Below are 22,993 nucleotides of genomic sequence, written 5' to 3'. Positions count from 1 at the left end.
ATATTATGCCTACATCATGAAATTAAATCAGAAGTAAATGTCGGCAAAATTGCGATCTGTGAAGGCCACCAAGAGAAACAAGGTAATAAAGAAAGGAATGAGAGACAGAGAGAGAGAGAGAGAGAAAGAGAGATAGAGATAGAAAGAGAAAATAAAGATTTTATTCAAGAGAGTTCATAGAAGGGAACGCAGCCATTTCTCACATTCCCACACAATGCCAAGAATTCCATGTTATGTGGGTCATCCCGACAGTTTTCTAATTTGGTGTTGCTGAATTGATGGGTAGGAAAAGTAATGAAGAAGATTTTTCATTTTCATGGTAAGCCATACCCCCCGACGCTCCTATGCGATTTATCCGCTCGTGACTCGAGCGCTAAAAAGGCCCCGTTCAGACCGTGGAGGAAATTGCTTCTAGACAGCTGAAGATATAATGGCCAGCCAGTCTAATAGTTTGAAGTTCATTCAACCTCGGAAGAATTTTGTTCGAAAAGTGCCGATCCCGGCAAGAAATGATTCAACTTGACGCCTCGTGAGGAACGCACATTTTTTATTAAATAAGAAAGAGAGAGATAGATAAAGGCAGAAATGAAATAAATAAACTTCCGTACTCCCTTCCTCCCAGAAGAAGACATTCTGACAAGACGGCGAAGGGCATTCAGAACTGACTGGATCATATTATTTCACATACTATGTCAGGCTGTAGTCAAAGAAGTATGTCCGAGAAGATGTTTTTACCAAATCATTCCAAGACTCTTCTCTATGCGTCGCAATGTGATAGCAGATTTTTCCTAAGAGTATAAATATACTCCTTTCAATCAAGTAAGCAAAAAGACAACAACGACTTTAGTAACCAGAACATTGAATCCTTATAGACGTATTATTACCGCCATTCTTTCCCCGTTGAATCTCAATTATCAAGGCAGAGGGATAAATAATGTTATTACAAGTGTGAAATCATTATATATTCCACAATGAATTAAGTATCATGTTTAATTAAATATTTAACACTATGCTTCATTGCTGTTTCACAAGCCTCGTTGGAAAATCAGAAGGGTACTCAAAGCACATACCACAAAGTCGAGAGGGGAGGAGTGGAACAACTACTAGAAGGACACCAATCTTGTCTATTCCCTTATAAGCCCTGAATATATCGATAGCCACATAATTGATACGTTCACAAGATGTTTTATTCAAGCCTGCCGTATGAAACAGCTTCTCCCACGGCGCGATCATGCTGTACTTCAGTAACTTTATTTCCGATATGCCCTTTGACTGGTCTATCTTTCTCAATGTTCCCTGAATCTTATTAGAAAAAGAATCATCAGAATTATTAGAACAGTGAGGCGTCGGCATACAGTGTTGATAATACGGCATGTTCTAACCAGGGAGGGGCCTTTTCCACCTCCCTGTTCTAACGTTGATACGTGAATGAATTAAGAGCCGAATCTTAAGTGAATTTCAAGGTATTCTAAGATGTTTTAGAACACCACAGTCGAAGCATTTGACTATATTTCAACCTGTGCATTAAGGCTTGATTGAGGGCAACAGCTAAATCTATATAGTTCTGATTGAGATGGGGGTTCAGTTTTTAACTTTTTCGGAGAAAATGTGATATCACTTATGAAATATTAAAAGTCACATAATTCTGAGAGGAATTCAATTTTTCAAATTTTTTTTAAGTGGCTGAAGTATTCAAATACAAAGTAAAACAAAGTGGTCCTGATAAAAGGCGGGTCACAACTTTTATTAGGAACTTTTTTTTTTTGTATATCTCAGCCATTTCAAAACCAATCTTTATCAATAAACTTTGGATCCTCCTAGAATTGAATGCTCTTTCATATTTCATAAGAGGTTTCTCATTATCTCACACACAAAAATAGTTGGAAACCGGAAGCCCCACCTCAACCAAAACTATACAATCCCTTTAACACAGTGTGCTGCTGTATTTCTGTGACTACATGCGTAAATGATTCCCAGGGATAATAGTCGTATTTTGATTGTTGTGTTTCAAACAGTATGGGCACCGACATCTTCATGACTGTTGTTTCGTGCAAACGTGCCATCTTACTGAAGTTCAAGGTCCATTAAAGTAACATCCGTCGGTCATTATGTTCGTATGCATCAGAAAATCACTGAATATATGATTCATGTGAATATACTATTTTTTTATGAATGTACAATTTGCGATCCACACTACTTAAGGTCCATGCAGATCATCGTAATCTTATATAGGGAGATGAAAAGACGTATGAGAATAGCTGTGTTTAAAGCATGCTAGACGAAGGAGGAGTTAACGGACTCATGGCTTCAAATTACACCCTTGTTATTTGATCGTCTTATATATTATATCTCTCAAACAGGAAGAATTCGATTAAAATCACTAACGCGTCGCTGGTCCTCACGCACGAGACCGTCCGTCCTGGAGTGCGCCCTGTTTGCTTTCCACCACCGATTGGTTTACCGAGGCATCAAAAGCGATTCCCTCATTGACACAATCTCTTCACGACCAAGGGCGAATGAATTCAACTGTCTCACCATCCATATACTGGCCACACAAATCCGCTGATAGGTGTAAACTCTCGTGGATGCCGAAGAATCAGCGAGCATGTAATAAGCTGCAGTCCAGTTTGATTGAAGTTCTATGACGTCCAACTTATGTTGGTCGCTCATAGGTGTACACGTGTACACGTTCATGTTTCTTTCTTGTCTTACCCACCCAAACAATATGTATGTAGGACCGAGATGTAATATATATATATATATGAAGAGCTTGTTCAGTGGATTTAGCGCCTTTCGGTTGAAAGCTCTTCATATATATATATATATATATATATATATATATATATATATATATATATATATATGTGTGTGTGTGTGTGTGTATTTGAAGAGAGAAAGAGATGTGCACAGAAAACATGAACAGACAGGATGGGCGTTGAGAGGACAGGAAAAGATGAGAGTTTTTGGAAGAGCAGAGAAAAAGAGATAAATTGCAGTATCAAAGAGGGCCATCAGCGAGAGAGAGAGAGAGGGGGAGAGAGAGCGGCGTATGAGACAAAAAAAAAAGGCTATAAAAAGAATGTCAGAAAGACATCCTAAAAATGCACGATTAATCATTACATTAGCGTCACATCTAGTGCTTACTTTGTCAATTCCCCATAAATAAGGCAAGGGGGAAAAAACAAGGAATAAATCATGTTTATCTATGCGTATAGTAGAGAGTGAACGGACGCAGAAAGGCCAACCGCTCCTTCCAGCACTCCGCTATCTGCAAACCAATTCATCCTGACTATCGATCTGCTATCGATAACGACAGCCTCTTTCATTGAAGAGATCGAGTGCTCGGGTCCATTTTAACACGATGACGTCATGCACTGGCCAATGAATCAAACCGGTCAGTGAGTTGTTAGTAATAACAAGAAAAAGGTCCTATCGCTGCGTAGAATAATGTTTCCGAAACCAATCGATAATGCATATTCAAATCGATTCGTTTGTTTTTACCGCGGTATTCCTTTTTTTTTTTTCTTTGAACTGCACCAGAGATTTCAGTAACCTTAAATGTACCTCAGCACACAGCACAGGCACACGGAGAGTTTTGATTTTTTGTACAACCAAAATATGTTTTGAATGAAAATGATGTTTAATGAAAGGTACAAAGGCATCTTTCTTGGACTTTTTTTTTTCTTTTTGAATGAAGTGCAATACAAGAAAAAAACATTAACACAAAATTATAAGCAGAGAGAGAAAAGAATCCTAAATGCTAGAAAGTATGAACATAAAAGGCCTTTTGCTCATAAAAAGAGGTGCAGGTTAAAATGCCTCGTACCACTCAATTAAAGTTTTATGATTATGATCATGCAATTCTGTGTCTTCTAACCCAATGTGGTAATCACCATGTTCATTACATTGTTACAACAGTAGCTTTGTTCTATTACTTATTTTGGGAAATATGAGAAAAATAGATTAAACTAAAGTGGAAGACATTAGATTGAAAGGCACTAAATGAACAGACAACGATTCTAAGCTTCATTTCGATCATGTGAGGGACTTTTTTTTAATCTATATGTTTTATTAAATCAAATCAAAATCACATTATTTACACACAATTGGCAACAATTTGAAAAAGACAAGAGAAACACTTGGGATAATCATACACACAACAACTCTTAACCTATGGAGACACCAGGGTAACTACCTTCCATGGTGACTAAATAACACATAATTATTATTTAAACTCATATGATTTACGAACATGACATACACTGCATGTAATACATTTTGAGTGCACTGATAGAGAGGTAGTACATGTATCGAGGTACTGTCACTAGCAGCATGAATCTTGACAAGTACACTGACCACCAATAGAGTTTATCTACATGTATGAAAAAATCAAACCTCCATCATGTGAGGGACTTCATGTCAACACGCAGTTGTTCATATCATAGCGAGTTTTAGCGGCCAAGCTGTGAAAATGGGCTTCAATGCAACCCCCTCCCCCTCAACAAAAATTAACAAATAAATAGATAAAATGTTATCTATAAGTCAGCGAATTTTCGTTCTCTCAAAAGATGGAATAGAAATGGCTCACTAATCACTGCTGAACAGAGCCATCGATTTCATTGGATGTATCTCAAATTACTCTCGGTTCACTGAAGACTAGAATTCTATGCCACTCGTGGTCAATTCACGACAGAAGTTTGCCAGACTGTTGAGATGTTATAGCCGAGAATGAATGAATACAGGTAAACATTTCGAGAACGTTTGTCACAAAACAACAACGATAGAAGCTGTATGTTTGCCGTTCGAGCCTGGGAATAAATGATAAAAAGGCGATGATCTTACGGGAAGGGATGACAGGGCGAGTTGGAGATATTACCCATGCAAATCTCAGAAATTCGGATTACTGCTGTACACCTGGCAGTTTACAGAACACAACAGAGACAAGTGGTATATACCAGTGATGACACTGGGACAATACCGAGAAACAACCATGTGTAAGACAGGTAGATATAGACGTCTCGAATACTTTAACACTTTACTTTAATGAGGTAAAGATTATCCTCTAAAAAAAAAAGCCAAAAAAAAAAACACACGGTATAAGGAGTTATTTAGATAGATCAAAAGAACACGTCATGGCATTTACATAATGCACATATGAGTGAAAGCTATCATTGAAATGGAAGTCGGTGATGAGAAGTGGTAAAAAACACACACACATGTGTTTCCTAGCAACAAGCAGAGTAAGCTTGGTTAATGCATGCATCACTTGCAGCGATCTGAGGTAGATAGTTGGTTATTAGCGGATGATCAGTTTGCTAAAGAGGACTGGCGACAAAATGTTGTGCCATGGTATCACACAATCACACATGCTGTGACGGTATAAACTAAACGTGAAGTACCTTAGGAACATTTCTTTTTGAATATCTCTAAAGCTTTGAGAATTGTGAAGTGATGTCAACAGAAATGAGTCGAACTTCCATACATGCAGCATTTCTGCTGTTCATGTTATATTGAATTGGCAACGTCAAATTTCAGCAAAACTTTTTTTTTTTGTCATGACAAAGTTGTTGACAGTCAACCTGTATTCCCTATATCCGTGCCTTCCTCTCTCCCACCCCCTCCCTCCCCCCCTCTCTCTCTCCCTCTCTGTTTTATTCACTGTCTTTTCCTTATTTTCTATCTCTTTGGCTGACTATATTGATTTGGCGGGGTACTGTTCCGTAATATTGATAAAGCGATTTCTATATCCATGAATAACCAAGTGAATGTGGTTTTGTCAAAGTCGGCGTACTGTCGGTATAAAGCTGAACCTTTTACATCGCGTGAATGCCAGGTTTGTCAAATCAATGGGTAAATCAATTGATTTGACCTGTTTCTCGATGTGAAATAAAGGGTGAAGCCTGTTCGTACCATGTACGGAGGAATCTTAAGCCTGCTGTATTAGCTATCCGCGTTTCTCGATAGCAGACATAAGTCATAATTTTAAATGTAAGCACTGGGATTTCTGTCGTATTGACGTGACTTCAGCAATGGCTGTCAAGGTTGGTTTTCACTTTAACCACAACGGTATGATGGCGAATTATCATTCTTCCTCTCCGAAATCAAGATAAGAATGATAAAGTGATCCCAGGGGTTTAATGCAACGCCTGAGGACGAAAACATACTGGAATAAATCTCATTCTGCAGGCAAACAAATTGAAATGATATCTATTATGGAGGGTAATTGTAGATGGTATGTTAACTGACATGCCTAACTATGTCGTGCTGTACTTAAAACTAAAAAAAAAAAAAACAAACAAACAAAACCGTTATTTCATAGCTTCTAGGAATTTTTTATCACAGCTTGCTTTTACTGACATGGATAGAATTGACGTTTCTCTCAGTCATGGCAGATTAGTTCAGCGAATCTAATCCTGTATTTCTGAAATGATTCCAAATTCAATGGAACTACCACTCTGGATAGCTATCGTTTTCTCATGGAAGGGAGCCAAACTACTGCCAAGTTGTATGATTCATGTTGAAGAAGAACGGCAAGTATAAAACGTCGTTGTCTTTGTCGAAAGTATATTGCCCTGTCAAAACAGAGCCTTACCGTTCTTTTTTTTTCTCCCAGATTGATGAAATTCCAATCTTAGTATATCAAACCAGAAAAAAAAAAAAAAATATATATATATATATATACGACACGTTACGGCTACTGCTGAAATTCTTTGCTTTACATGACTGTGTATGTTTGGTAGCTGCTAAAAAGCAGAACATGCCCACCAAACGCTCATGTCTGAAACGCATCATGGTAATGGGTAGCATAGTGTAAATTGCAGTCCTCCTTAGTGTCTTTTAGTTTCCACCTCCACATGGAACATGATAAAAAGGAGGGGAAAAGATTGAAGTTGAAACGTAGGTTGTACCTTTATACATGAAAAATTCATCGACTGTAACTAAATCTAAGCCTTTTAAGGGAAGCACGAATTGTATTATCATATTATATTCACGTCGTGGAAAACCGGGGAACTGGAGAACTGGCCGACGTATCCCATTTAGAGCAGCTGAATAAAACAGCAGAAAATGTGGTGAATGAAATTATTGGCAAATTATGAGCTCCTTGAAAAATGCACTTATGCTGAGAGTGGTCGGTGAGTGGTTCTATTACACGTCTGCGGAGTGCAACTGTGCACAAGAGGAAATGAGTAATAAGTCGAAAACCTGAACTAGACATACAGAACAGTTCTTTCAGGCAGATAAAAAGACCATTATGAGGGCAATAACTATTGATACCGCCAACTAATTCTTGGTGTGGAATAATACAGGTAATGTATTAAATATTATGCGAAGACTTTTATCCTTTTTTTAAAGATGCAAGTTTATGAGGAATAATACTACTAGTAGAGTACTTAAAAACAACACCAATAATACTCAATTTCTTTTAAATAATACAATGACGATTCATAGCATCAGGAAATCAGTGGCTATAGCTTTAAACGATCCCGTCAACGTTGACGGGATCAACGATTGATCTCAATCATATAACTTCGTTATAAAATGATTGAGGCGGGACTGATTTTTGTGTACATTGCATTTGTGCTGTCTAGGAAGAGTGCTAAGAATTTATAATTGGAACTTTGTATTGCTACACATTCTTAGACACTAAAGAACTTCTTTCACTTAGAGTTTATTTCAAGTAAGCACCAAACACAATCAGCTTTCGGGAGAGAGCCAAAGATAAGTTCAGCAAGAGATATCGACGCCCCAATTATACAACGCAGACACCCAATTTAAGATGCCAAGTGGTTAAAGACAAATATATATATAGATATATATAGATATATATGTATATATATATATATATATATATATATATATATATATATATATATATATATATATATATATAGTGATTGACCGACATCATTAGAGTGATCCATTTATCCATTTATCACAGGTCTTCTGTTACATTTTCGTTGTCATTTTTTTTTAATCTTTCTTTCCTCATGACGGTTCCAATCATACCTTTAAAACCCCAAATCACGTGTCTCGTGCTATAGGCATACGATGTCACAACGACAAATTCGCATTCGCATGGTCATTGTTTCACCTCCATTTTCGTCATTCATTAAATATGATTGTATTATATGCTATGACATAAGTGCGACCACCTTTACGAGCTCTTACCGCGTGTTATGATTCGCTACACTCGACCACACACTCACGATTCGCTAAGCCGCCTATATACATCGATCAAATCCATCGCCTGGCTCCCGGGGAATATACCACCGCTGACACTTGCCTCCGTGGAGCATCATCCCCTCGCCTTGTCCCAATATTTAGTTACCGCCTCTCGATGTATCAATGGCAACATTGTGACTATCGCCACCTTACTTCTTCCCCCCAAATGTTAATATCATTAGTGACAGCGGAGCTCTTCAATTAACCTACTATGTACACTTAAGAAAAAGTAAACAGACATCTTTGGCAAATTTGTATAATCCAAAATAAATCGGATTCAGGAAAGGAGAGGAAGAGAGAGAGAGAGAGGGGGGGGGGGGGGAGGGAGGGGGAGAGGGGGATGGTGGGAGTGGGAGAAAAGGTCGAGCATAAACGGTAGTCGCTGTGACAAGGGACAGCCACATGAAAGCAGTGTTACGTCAAACTGCCCCAACACTGTTTTCCCCGCCGGAAATACACAAAGAGGTTGATAAGAAATACTCACTCTTGTATTGCATCCGAGCATTCAGTAATTCTAGCAGCATAGCAGCATAGAACCTGAAACGTGCAATATTATATTCGGGGGGGGGGGGGGCTTAGTTAAACAGGGTATAAGAGTGAAAGTACTTTCTTTGAAAAAATATCGGTTACATTTTTTCCTTTTTTTTTTCTTTTTTCAAGCAAACCAGTGATTTGCACTTGGTAAAGGTCGATTCAAAGCGAGAATCCAAGTAAGAGGAATGGGAGTATTTTGATTTATCTTTTTATATTTTCATAATTAAGAATGGATTCAGGTCAATAAGAAGTTTATAAGATATAGTGTCCTTAATAACATAATTATGAAAAAAAGAATACACATGAGTCTAAGAGGCCTGCACAACTTAAGAGAAATATATAAACAAGCACAATCTTTCCATCTCGACATTTTGATTACGCCTTTTTATTGCTTATTATTTATTGTCTTGCTGATTCAAATGAAAAAAAAAAAGAAGAAGATTGTAGTTGTCTTTTCATAAACAGTAATCAGTATAGACAAGTTTGACATTAAGGAAAATTATGTTTTATATCTTTAAAAATAAATCAAATAAATTTCTCGGAGATAAATACAAAGGGAAGAGGACAAGAATGCGATAGGGAGGGGTTTGGAGGATGAAGAGAGAGAGAGAGAGAGAGAGAGAGAGTTAGAGAGAGGGAGAGAGAGGAAGGAAATTTGTAAATTATCTTTGAACTTATGCACAAACTTGTTACACAAGTTCGTAAATAGCGTGAAGGCGCATGCGCAGATATTTGGAAAGTGGACCGGTTTTCTGCGTATACTAGTATTATCAATCGTCGTATTGTGGACAAGAATTGAATTTACAACCGAGGTCCAGAGTTCAAATCGCGTGCTTATATGACCATATCAATATTATACTTGCTATTATCGTTGTTAGTTCGTGTTTAATCATCGGCAGGGTTACACCTGCTATTGTTTAAAAAGTCTGGATATCAACAGTGTTGGGGATAACTTAGGAGGCTGTCGAATTCAAACATGCTCTGATGAGTGATAGTCATTGATCCACCATAGTATGTGTGATTTGTACGTGAATCAGTGAGTTCACGTTTGCAAGACTCAGCGATTATCTACCTAAGATTAATGTACTGTTTTGAAATCGCTAACTACCGTTGAGAAACGAGTGGACAAAGTGTAGGAACTGTTTGAGAGTTGGGATCGAGATTTCTTTTTTAATAGTCCAGTATTTTGGATCTGAACCCTGAATTTGACGTTAAACATCGAAACTAGATCCAAATGAGGACGAATTGCTTGGATCCAAACGCTTGTCAGAGGTAATACGAGCTTGCAACCACGCTGATTTGACCAAAGCGGAGTCTCTCCGCTGCGTGGTTGCTATTCACTCAGGAATATAAAGCTAACTGCTTCTATCGCAAGAATGATTCTTCAAATCTGGTAGCAGCAAAAGCGAGTCATATTTTTGCACTACAGAGAAGAGAGAGAGAGAGAGAGAGGAGAGATGAAGAGATGGGGAGAAAGGGAGAGAGGGAGATCAATTAGCAATACAAAATATTCATATCGTCCATCCACCTCGACCCTTGCATTCCTGTCGTGCAGCTACCACATGTGCACCAGAAGCATTGTTACACTTTGGAGCGAATAGGAAGCGGACTCGATTAAAGTGCATGATTTCCGCGAGTAAAACGAAGAAAAAGGAGAAGAAGCTGATTAAATATACCCCTAATACTAATTCCATTTGCCAAGAAGAGAGGATAGCTGCTACCTGGCGGTTATAATCGAGGAGAAGAGCAAGACGTTGGGAAGAAAATGGAAAGCTTAGTCTTGAGATCTCCAACTCTATATCATACCGCCATAAATGCCAGACCATTTTTTTTTTTTCACGCTGAGGGGCGCAAAGAAGAGAAACTACTCACAGTACTTGCTGGGGGCTGACATATAATTACTCAAATGGTTTATCGAGAACGGAGTCGACATATACACGTGTATCAGTGGACAAGGGCTAAGTGGGGAAAAACAACAACTTGATACGTCTGAGCTGGATACAGATGTAGCATGAAAGGTGGTTCGTGTTTTGATCGATGTCTACTTTGCAAGAGGGTGAATATTGGAACGACATCACAGAAGAAACTTTTCAATTTTCTTTCGTTGATTGTGGTTTACACGTAAACATAAGCTCTTCGCTGTGGACTTTCCATTTTATGGACTATTTTGGGCAATAAGAATGACGGATTTCTGTCCTTGTGTTTCACTTTGACTGTAATCTTGCACTTTGGTCTGAACAGAAATGTTAACAAATATTTTTTTTCTTCCAGATGTGAACATCTTCTTTCACCTGCGCTTAAACTGTAAATTTTGAAGAAATTATGTATTGTCTACTTTAAAATATTTTGTAAGCAACTTCATGACCTTCAATATCTCCACTCCATGATCCTTTCAGCTTATTGATAATTACTTTTTCTACTCCTGACAATTAAAGGAATGGGCTCGTGACGTAAGCAAATACTTCCGGATTCTCACTGGGACTGACGCCTCCAGTGTTTGGAGTAGGTCAGCCATAGTGGTAATGGTGACGTCTTCATTAGCTCCGTGTACAGACGCTGCTATATGGTGGGGGAGATTGGGGGTATAGAGGGTCGATGAAGAGCCTGGTGTCGAAAAGGTTTTAAAGTGAAGTAGCGACCTTTTGCCACCAATCAATCAAGCCAGCCATCAAGTGAACGGATTTTGACACAGTCAATACAACCGCATGCGTGTATATTATAAACATTTACCCTTTACTATTTGCTGCTGCGCGCTACAGGAACTGTGACAAAGTCATCTGAAATTTTACCATATACACGTTGCCGCTGCGGCGACTCTGAAAAATATGTTCACTTGAATAGTATAAAGACAAATGTATGCTATGTGTGTTTAATTGACACGTAGTTGCAGTTATGCTATTGAAGATTTAAGATTTTGAACATTGATGAGACATGGATAGTTTGGGTCGAATTGAATAACGAAAATAATTCGTTTTCCAACGTATAACATATTTTCAGATCATGTCACACTAACAGATTTTACCTAATATCAAAATAAAAGCTTAGAAATTACGTGACAGTAAAAAATTGGAAAACTGTTATTGTAACACTGGAACCAAACAATATCATTTTTCATACATTATGGCCCGAATTCACGAAGGTGGTACAAATGAAACCATGGTTTAAACCATGGAATGCCAAGTGTCGCATGCGATATTTCGCTACGAAATCAGTCATTTCGTCGATGAAATGATTATTTTGTAAAGAAATGACAACATTTTGTAACTAAATGAACATTTCGTCCACGAAATGATAATTTCGTTAACGAAACAGTCATTTTGTCGACGAAATGACCAATTTCGTAACGAAATATTCTGTTTGACACTTGGCGCTCCATGGTTTTTGTCCATGGTTTAGACCATGGTTTTGTTTGTACCACCTTCGTGAATTCGGGCCATGGAGTTTCTCATTTTACATCACACTACAAACACGTGACCAACATGCAAATGCAATTCATTATGCATGTTTAGGAGACATTCTCGGAATCGGTTAAATTCTTGCATAAGTGATCTAAAATTAAAAAGACGAGACCTGTAATGTTCAAAGCTGCAAGAGATATTTTCCCTGATTATGTTAGAAGCAAAACAAACAAACAAACAAACAAACAAACAACAAACAAACAGACAGATCCAACTCATTCATTTTCATCTAAAGCTTTTCCTACATTGCCAACTTTGCAAACTAACGTTTAAGGAATATCGCCCATCTTCTTGACGAAACTTTCCGAGATATAAGAAAAACGAGGGGTAGAAAAGGTAAAGTTAGCTAAAATGACCAAAAAAGAAGAGAGTAAGCGGTAATTCTGTGATATTGGCGTACAGGCCAATGTTTGTGATTGTCATAAAGTGTCAGGGTGTTACATGTAAGAAAATGTAATCAACTGCGCTCCTTCGTCAAAAGTTCATAACAGATGTTTATGATTATAATTAAGAGCATTACGATCAATGATTTGCTCCACTGTAATTCGTGTAGGACAAGCTGAACTTAAATCCCCTTGCAAACATTCTGCGTCACGTAAGAAACATCAAGAAAGAGTTTAAGATAAGCACCACCAAGTAAGGTGGAAAGAAAAGTCAATATCCTCTCTCATTATTGGTGTATATACGTTAAGCAATGAAAGTTGTGTGGGAGCGGAGATGTGTACGGCAAGGTTTAATTGTCATTTCCATTACGGCACAGCTGGGGAAAGGGCGCCTGACGAAAGGGATTTATGAATCAGAACGCTGTCTTGCCAAATCGTATGTGTGTAAAATGTTCAGTGTCGGTATATTATCAGCAGAATTGTATGATGTAATAGTATCGTCCTAATAATTATCATTCATGTTCAATAAATATTGCTTGACTTTTGAACATATTTTTACACGCATATAAATGTGTAAATATATCATTATCGCTGCGTGACTGTGATCACTACTGTAACAGCTTCCCTTTGCAATAGAAATAGTCACCTTTCATTTAGTACTTAGGGCATCACTAAAACTATATTGAAATGGAAGTCACAGATCTGAATTTTGATAATATAAAGAAAGCGAAACAAATTAATGCAGAATATTGTATCTATGGACATCAAACAGTTACCACATCATGATATGACGCATCGTTCTTTCTTTCGGCTCCAATACGGTGTAATAGCACACGAACCTTTTCACACAGTATCAACCATTATGAATATTAAAAAAAAAAATGAAATGACAATAAATTATATGAAAGGAAAACCAAGCACACAAGAACTTGGTAAGTGTCATTTTAAGAAATAAGGGAGGTATCTAGGGATTTGTTTCCTTTTTTCCCCGGTTTCTGTGCGGGATAGGTGATGGTCTTCCTCTCACACTCGCTTAGTTCTCACCCGGCATATACTGTTCTTGAGTGAAAAAAAAATACCCCATTCACTCGTAAGATTGATGTATTCCCAAGCGCTCCACCCATGCGATTGAGGCGACGGATCGTGAAAGTGGTTGACTAGAAGAGGTCGCAATGTGGAGCTGGTTGCATCTTCTGCTCTGACCCAAGAGAATTAAGGCGACCTCCTCGTATATAATTCAGACGCCGAGGCGGCCAATTAATGTGTCCGGGGGAAGAAAAAAAAAATAACTACACACATACTATGACATAGCCATATAAAAACAGACAGACGTGTATAGAGACACATGCGAACATGGTGGACAAAAGACACAATGGTTTCTCAGATGAATCATGAACAATTACAGGCGTTTACCAATGAATTAGATAAAATATCGTCTTCTCTGCGGCGAGTATTCATGACGAATTGGGCTATTGGCGCAACAAAGATGGCGTCCACAAAGCTCCTAACATGGATCGTTGTTGATATATCATTAATTTTGTATTACACGGACTGATATTCAAAAAAAAAAAATCATCATTGATTTTGTATTACACGGACTGCTATTCAAAAGAAAAATCATCATGTGACTGCACAAAGATTGGTATATTCCTGACGTCTCTTGTTTCATTTCAAGACGATAAGTTAAAACATTTTGAATTAATCGTATTAAACTTAATCATCGGGGGGTAAAGTCCAGCTCTGCAAGCAGGGAAGTGCTATCTTCCTACCGGGGAGGTGATAACAAAAGACGGAGACCACGCCCACTGCTTCACACCTCCAAAGTGTCCCCCCACCCCCTCCCCCACCTGTTGCCAGGAGACTGGTCATGCTTCTGGGGATACTATTTCACTCTCTCCCTTTCTATATCTTTTACATGCTTTTCCTGTGCTTTCCTTCTCTTTTCCCTTTTCTTTCCCCCTTCAAAGAATCTAGATAATACACACAAGCTAACGTTCTTTCTCCTTCTCAAACGCATATAGGCACTCACAGGCTGAAGCAATGCGCACGCACACTGTTCCCTCTTTGTTTTATCTCTCTCGCCCTCTTTCTTCTTCGACCCTCTCCCTCTCCCCACTCTCTCTTTCCCACACACACATTGGCATAGTGAAAGAGTGAAAAGAGAGTGAAAGAGTCTTCCAGTCAGAGCTCGATCGATCGGAGGCGGACGTACAAAGGCAGCGGAAGGCACGCCAGCCTGCGGGTGGCACGGCGGCGCACAGGGAGCAGATAACCATTACTGTGGCAGACCAGAAATCGGCCTACCGGGAATCTTATGTGTCGCGAAAAGGATGTTGAGGGGAATTAAAACGACACTGCTACAAGATGATAATTTGCACAAGTGACTTTCTGTTGCTGTGCAGAAGTAATAGTATTTTAAGTGAAGAGCCTCTTTTCGGTTCGTTACGAATATTGCCCAGCAATTTTCAGGAGGTAGGCTAGGCTATTAAACTATTATGGAATCTACTTGTAATAGATCAAGGGAACATTATGAATGTTTCATAGAGGTGTTATTCCATTTTATTGTCCAGAAATGATTTGATCAACACTTAGAAGGTGAACATTAAGTTTGATGAGAGACAAATTGCCTCAAATCTTTGAAAAAGGTATAAAACTTTAATATCATGTTGATCTGAGGGCCAATTTCTTCCCCATTAAAGTTGATTGGGCACACAAACCTGTCATCATGCTAAGTCAACTTCCCCTCCCCCTACACCTTATCAATACAAGGATCTTGTAAAATGTACCTAGTTAATAATGTGGTGTAGCGCTCCTTTGAGCTGCACCTTGTTCATTTTTTTTTCACATTATGAAGTCAATTATCTTTAGCCCTTCTGTGCATGCCCCGCCAGATTTTAGTCATATCATTTTACTTTGGTATGGTTCAACCTTTAAGCTATACCCTCTTAAGTGTCACAGAAAGCAAGACAAGGTGCAGCTACCAATTCTTGGCCTTTTCCTCTCATGCGCTCTGAGGCATCATGACGTCACTTCTATGCCTTGGATACCAGTCGCGATACCTCCACCAAGGAACCAAGCAGGCAAGACACGTTTTTATCGCAGTCATGAGAGTACAGAATTTGGATTTAGGCACTTCTTTAACAAGCAGCCCTTTGGTGACGAGGTTGTGAATGACATTGGGGTTAGAAAGGCCCGGAATTTTGGAGGAAACTGGAGGCACCGGTCGATGTCCTGGCACTCGGTGGACATTTCCAAGCTCTAACCCCTCTCGAGACCGCCATATGAACATGCCAATAATATAGTATTTCAAGCAGGTCACTTGTGGTGCTGATAGAGTTAATAGAAGTGGGGACTTTGGACCCTACGGGTTACATGCCTAATTTGGGTCTTGCTGGCATGAATACGAGAACACGTATTGATATCTGATCCATCTCTTCCCCTCTGGTTTGTCAATTCCCAACGCCAGCACACATTTCTAGCCGAATTCCTTTCTCTGAACAAGCTGCCCTTTGACAGGTGGCTAGAAAAGATACAAGCATTCACGCAATTGAACTTGAAACAAAAAAAAAAAAAGAAAAAAAATGGCAAAAAAAAAGTCTCTACGCATCCGGTCAAAGTAGTAATGTGAAAGGAAGGGTGATGAATTATTAAGGCATTTTACTCAAATAAAATATCTACGTGTGCCGATCTATTGTTTCATTTGGGATTTTTGTTTCATGCATAGTTTGAAAGGCAAACGCACATACACACACACACAAACACACACGCGAAAACACACAAAAAATAAGACTCACGTGAATGTAATACAGGCATTTCACATTCATGTTCATATAATCTGTCACAGTCATGACATTAACTTGTTGCTTGGTAAAATTTTCCAACTACTGTTAGATGTTCCGAATGTACTCCATACTTACGTAAACCATTCATTTATAGTCGAAACCGAACGCAGAAATTATTATGTATTGCATTTGTGAGTATTCAAACTCCATCTTCTCCATAAAATCTTCACTGGATATATTCTAATGGAGGGACAAAATGGCTTCGCATCCTTCCGACGTGCCTCTACAGCTCACATCCGATCCTGTTCTTAAAAACCCTCTCACCGGATCTATTGGAAACATACAGCACGTATAACCAGCTTGGATTCCTAGACTCTTAGCACAGTTTTCTTTTTTTTTTTTTTTACACTCCCTTCTGGTGCTCTTTCTTTACATAAAGATGTATTGCGGACAATGCTGGATCTCTCAACCGCTTTACACCTCCCTCTTTTCTATTCCAGAGTGGCTCTTTCTGATAGATTTTCCAGCATTTGTCTAGTTTGGCCCTGAAGCTGAGAGCACGTCAGGTTAAAACAAGTTCCTACATGCTACTGACAAAAGCAACAAGGTATTTTCTGCTTTCAGTCTTATTTCTGAAAAAACAACAACATTTAAACAACCACAACAACCAAACAAACGTTTAGTATGTTATGAGAACGACCTCTTGGAAACTTAACCCTTTCCATATTGAATTCTGAAATGCCCATACACTTAATACGCAGGCCATCAGCTTCCCGTAAAGAACGGGTTAAGACGTTACTTCAGAAACGAAGAGCCACGCTCTTGAAGGGGGGATATATTGACAAACTTCTTGATTTGCGTCATGATTTACCATGTATTTTCAATTTTTCAGCCCAGTACAGAACACAACTAGAGTCAAACGTCTCCAGTATATAGCATGTATTGTAAATAATGTCAATTCAAGCTACCGCTGTCCTTTATCTGTAATATTTCAGCTGATTTTGGGAAAGCGGCATTGTCAATTTTAATCAAGTAATTGATATGTAAATGGAAAAAAGAATACAATTCACTAGAAGTGAAGTCACAGTCTTTATCAGTGTATTTTCCATACGCATAGAGGCAGCTGTGTCGGGATTTTTTTCTTGGGAAATGCAATGCAAGAATAGTAGAAAGAAGAGTGATAACGTAAAACAAAGAGAATATACACGTAAGACACCAATATTTATTATCATCCATTCTTCGCTACGATTCATCAATGTCAGTTGAGGTATTGATATTGTTGGCACTAAGTTGATCTGAGTTGATCTGGCAAGACTAGCATCGGGAGGTTTCTATCACCCATCCCATTTCTTTCTCTCTCTCTCTCTCTCTCTCTCCCTCTTTCTCTTTCCACACCATTTATTCCACGAGTTTCATGTTGGATCCCCTTGTTTTGTTTTGTTTTATTAATATTATCCAAACTATCGGTTACCAAACAGGTATGTGTGCATTCTTGCCAATCGTTCTGTATGGAAATTAAGACATAACGCATGTGATTATATACACGTACTACAGATATAATACAACGAAAACTGTTGAAATTGTGAAGAAATACCCATATAACTGTGTAATGTCGTATTTCTATTTACGATGTTAATGAAATTGTTGAAAATTGATGTAATTGCACACCATGCCATAGAGAGAATAAATCAAATCAAATCAAATCAAATAAGAGATAAATTTGCTAACTTCCTTTCAGTCAAACTATCTAACTTCTGTCCTAGTAACGCCTTATGGAGCATCTTAACTTTTGCCTTTAATGTGGGTAAATAAAAAGAATAAAAGAATTTCATTTGTACCTGATGTCGTCCTGTTTTTGCATTTGGCTAAGCTTCCTATTCAGAAATTCAATTCCTATCAAGATAGAACGATCTAGAAAGGTAAAATATTGTTCAGTTGTATTTTCGGTTGTCTTTGTCCACTCAAGAGATACACTGGATCTCCAGCTTTTTATACGAGCTATCTAACAAGCCATTTTTTTTTTTGTCTGTTTTGCTTCCTGGGTTTACATATTAAAGTAGGTCTACTGCAAAAAGTCGTAAAAGAGGGCCTATAATGGTTAGCATGTTACAAAGTCGTAAAAGAGGGCCTATAATAATTAGCATGTTAACATCTTCAGTAGATAGCATGAAGCGAATCTTCGATGAGACTGCTTTATTTGCGGTCATTCTTAAACACACGCCATGCGACAGTCTCCAGTTGCTCTGATACAAATACATAAACAATTCAATTCAATTCAATTCAATTCAATTCAATTCAATTGGACCAGTATGCAACATAAGTATGCCCATGGAATACGACCAGGATTCTTAAAGAACGTGAATGAAAGAAAAACGTTCATGTTGCTCTAGGCTACTAAGATCTGACCCAGGGAGCGAATAGCATTCTTCTGCAGTTTCGTGTAGACAACCACGAAGAGAGAAAAGAGAAGGTGGAGTCACATAGCGTATCCTCGCAAGGATGATAAAGCCATACATTAAAGGCATGCGTACAAAATAGATCGCAAACTTGTCTATCGAGGAGACCGTAGATCAATATACAAGACTTTATTGATAGACATCGCATACATTTCAAAGGAAAAATAGGGAAAAGAAAAAAAATTAAAAGGCAGATTTGAAAAAAAGAAATGATTTTGGGAGCGGCAATTTCCCCTCCTCCCCTTCGAAAGAGACTGGGTAACAGATTAACATGGTGAAAGGAAATTCCATGAAGTTCAGCGGTAAAGTCAAATTTGTCAGACTAATATTAATCAGTTTTGTCTAAAAGCACCTAATGTGACCTTCATGTAGACTGACAGTTATATTGTAAGTAAATTTAGACATTGAGCCCTGCAATTTTCTGACCGTGAGCCATGGTAGCCTTTTACAAAAATGGCTTCTATTCACATGTCTAGCCGTATGGACTGGTGTGAACATAATTCACATGTATATATATATATATATATATATATATATATATATATATATGGTATGTAACGTATGCACAATTGTTTACGTAATTGATCAAACAAAGATCATTCAGATGCCAAAACCATTATTTCATTAGAGAATTGAAAACTGTCATATGGGTTGGGAAAAACGACACAAACAACAGGCAGATATCCAGATTTGGTGAAAACTGATATGGTCAAAACCTTAAACACGACGTTAATGATGTTGTATACACAATGGGAAGTGTGCACTGTCTTATGAAGCGCGCAGAGCATACTCAAGTATATCGAAGGTGCTTTGGAAAATGGCTGCCATGGTTTTCCTTCGCAAGTTTCGGGAGGGTTCTTATTCCATTACATTTGAAGAATAGTTTTATATATGTGTTTGTGTGCTAAATTTGGCGGTTTACTGTAATACAATGATAATGATAATGATGATGATCATATAGTTTATCATACTGATTTCATTGTAATGCTCAATAAACAAGTTACAACGCTCATTACACCATATTCGATTAACGTTGATATTATCTTTCTATATCCGTCATTTCATTCATCAAACCTTGTTGCGGAGAGCTAAGTAACGATGTAACGAAAAAGTAAGAGCTACCATGTCTCTACAGCATCAAGTTGATTAATTTTGATAGTTTCAATGATACAGAAGGTCAAGTTGCTTCGACTCTACCTTGTGCTTCTTCTTGACTTACCCTTGAACGTTATTGCAAACGCCACATTGCGACAATGTGAAACACTGCTACTGTTTTGTTGACCATTGTTAACGGGCCATGGAAATAATCATGATAATTATATTCCGAGGAACGCTCTTCATAGCGGCACAATATCAATTTAGGAGATTAAATCTCCCACAGTCTTTCACTCATTTAGAATCGCCCATTCATTTCAAATTCTATATTTTAGAATTACTTGGAAAATGAAACAACTGATGCCGAAAAACGAGCAGGCGTTTTACTTTTCTTCGCTTGGTTTCCCATTCCATTGTTAAATTAATCGCTGCCGCAGTATTACGAACGGGTCGTTTATGTCTTTTTTGTATTTTTCTCATTCCGAAAGTACTATTTCATCATGAACATGTATCCCTGATATGGACACACACACACACACACACACACACACACACACACACACACACACACATATATATATATATATATATATATATATATATACATATATACGCGGTGCATAATCATTATCCGTTGAAGTCATCAATAACTCGCACGCAAAATACTTTTTTTGTGCCAATTACTTTGTGAGGGCCCAACAATAATGGCGATTGGGAGCACGCTTCAGTGAGTACAAATGTCAAAGTCCTTGTATCGCTGGGGACACCTTGAAAGAAATGCCACATCTCCACTATTTTCATTATGACGTGATTCTTGTTTCCAATTCATCTTATCACATTATAGAGAGAAGCCAAAAATCGCTATTCACGTACACGGAAACAATGATGTTAATGAGGGAAGAATAAGTGTAAAGTTCAATCTTTCGTGAACCAGTAGTCAAGCAGATGTTGCTATCTTTTCATGTTCTGCCTTCATATGCTTTTATCATGTATGAATTAGTTGACGAAGCTAAATCTCGCGAAATAAAGCACCAATCATAGTAAAGCTAAAGCGAGACTTGTCAAAAGGAAAAAACTTCGAAACTGCTATCAAATGTACCAATAATTTTCATTTTTGTGCTTATGGTGATTTGTTCATCAGAAGATGGTAAAGATTAGCGAAAATCGTTTTTATCTGATATCCATACTTGATTCGACAACACTCTATTGAACTGAATGATGAAGTTGTGAGTGGATTTATAACCGAGTGATGCTTATACGGAAGTGTAAACGATAATACAAGAAACATCTTGAAAGATTCTGATGAAAATAAGTCAGTTACGGTGTGTTTTCGCACAAAATCTGTCCGATATACCCTCTTCGACAGTTTTATGTTTTGCATTTAGTGATGAAGGAGGTGATATAAACAGACGTGTCATCAAGAGGAATGTAATGAATACAATGAGTGAATAAGTGATGCATTAAGATCTTGAAAATATGTCTCAAAGTTAGAAAGGAAACGAATCGATTTGTGGTGAAGAGAAACCGCTTCTCCTGAGCTCTTGAACGTTTAGATGGCATTTCGGACTCCCCCGCAGAGCAGACTCCTCCACTGATTTCAGAGGGGAATATCTTATACGAAATATCACCACCTTGTTTTACTGTTATTTATTTGATAGAAGTTATTCACTAATCGAAGAAGTTTGTCGATGTTACAAAACGTTACCTGGCTTGTTGTTACCGACCCCTCCCCCCGAAAAAAACAACAACAAACTGAAACAAACAAACAGTCTTGCAACAGCCTAGCAACAGCTTAGCCTAGCAACACTTGGGTTTGTACAGTAAGCTACGTTTAATAGTCGAGTAGTTGTCGCTGTCATACGATACTTAAGAACTTAGTACTTGGTTATTACTCTGGTGACGCAATGAAAAAAAAATGCATTTGCTCCATTTTCAAGCTCTACGCATGTACTCGTCTGACAGGCATTCTTGGATTATAATTGTCAATTTTCCGACAGGCTTCCTAATGACACATTAAAGCGTAAATACGAGAACAGAGATGCGAGTGTTATCAAGAGATCTTAATGGGATACGGGCAGCGGCCCCGGGCAACATCATAGCAAAGTGACCGCGAGGGGGGTCGATACAACAGTTGGAAACTCCACCTGTAAAGATTATCACTTCATATTCTCGAGACACTCTTTCAAACTAGATATACATTACAGTCTTAATAGAAATTTGACTGTGGAAAAAAAAAAGGAGTAACAGATCAGTTTCCTTGTATCCATGACAAATTTAGTGGAGAATTAGCTGACATTCAGCATTTCTCAGATCTAATCTTTCTTTTTCTTTTGTCTGTTCAAATACATATATCTCTTCACCATACCTACGGAATTAAAGAAGATCCTGTAATCAGGATACTAATGACTTCAACATGTTTATGTCTACCGAATTTTCGAGGCAAACTATTCCATGTGACACATCTTCGTTATTACTAACGTCACTAAAGAGGCAAATCTATGGTAATCCAACAACATTTCACCACAGATTTTATCATTCATGGACTTGCATGGTAACCCGTAAAAAGTAAGCTGCTGTAAAACGTACTTCGGAAATCTCTGCTCTCTTTACTGGTTCATGGAATATATCATATTATTATGCATACCTGACACAAGGAGCAGAAAGGTTAAAAGCCATGTCACCGGAATCAGCGTTGATTTAGCCATGTCCAAAGGTTTGCAGTTCTGACGAAGAGAGCTCCCGAGGTTCTTAGTACAGTAACAGGTGGTTAGCATTCCAGACGCAAAGAAATCTCCAAGAGTTCTGTGTCTCCGGCTCCGGACTTTCCGCGTCTTGGTTGGAATAAAAATGGTCCTTTCGAACTTTAGTTCCTCACAAACAGGGAAATACACCAACAGCTTATCGGAAGTTTTGCTATTACTTTTTTTTTTTGTTCCTGTTTTTCGTCAGAAAAAACAAAAGTCATAAAAATCATGTGCAGTTTACCTGAAGTTTTTCTCTTAATCGCCACTTAAATCGGTATTGTTTCGACGGAGGTTTTATCGGTGTGACTCTGATCGATT

General features: G+C 38.1%; 1 protein-coding gene across 1 annotated transcript in view; it reads right to left on the bottom strand.

Annotated features, from left to right (window-relative positions):
* The window catches only part of LOC140237603 (uncharacterized), a 60,907-nt gene extending 38,271 nt beyond the window's left edge, over positions 1 to 22,636 (bottom strand). Inside the window, exon 1 of the mRNA XM_072317535.1 lies at positions 22,576 to 22,636. Coding sequence (XP_072173636.1) covers positions 22,576 to 22,636 — 61 coding nt within the window. The remainder of the gene's footprint in view (positions 1 to 22,575) is intronic.
* Between the last annotated feature and the right edge of the window lie 357 nt (positions 22,637 to 22,993).

Source organism: Diadema setosum, chromosome 14 (genome assembly GCF_964275005.1).
Source record: "Diadema setosum chromosome 14, eeDiaSeto1, whole genome shotgun sequence".
NCBI classification, from domain to species: Eukaryota; Metazoa; Echinodermata; class Echinoidea; order Diadematoida; family Diadematidae; genus Diadema; species Diadema setosum.
This window is presented reverse-complemented; position numbering and strand designations above follow the sequence as displayed.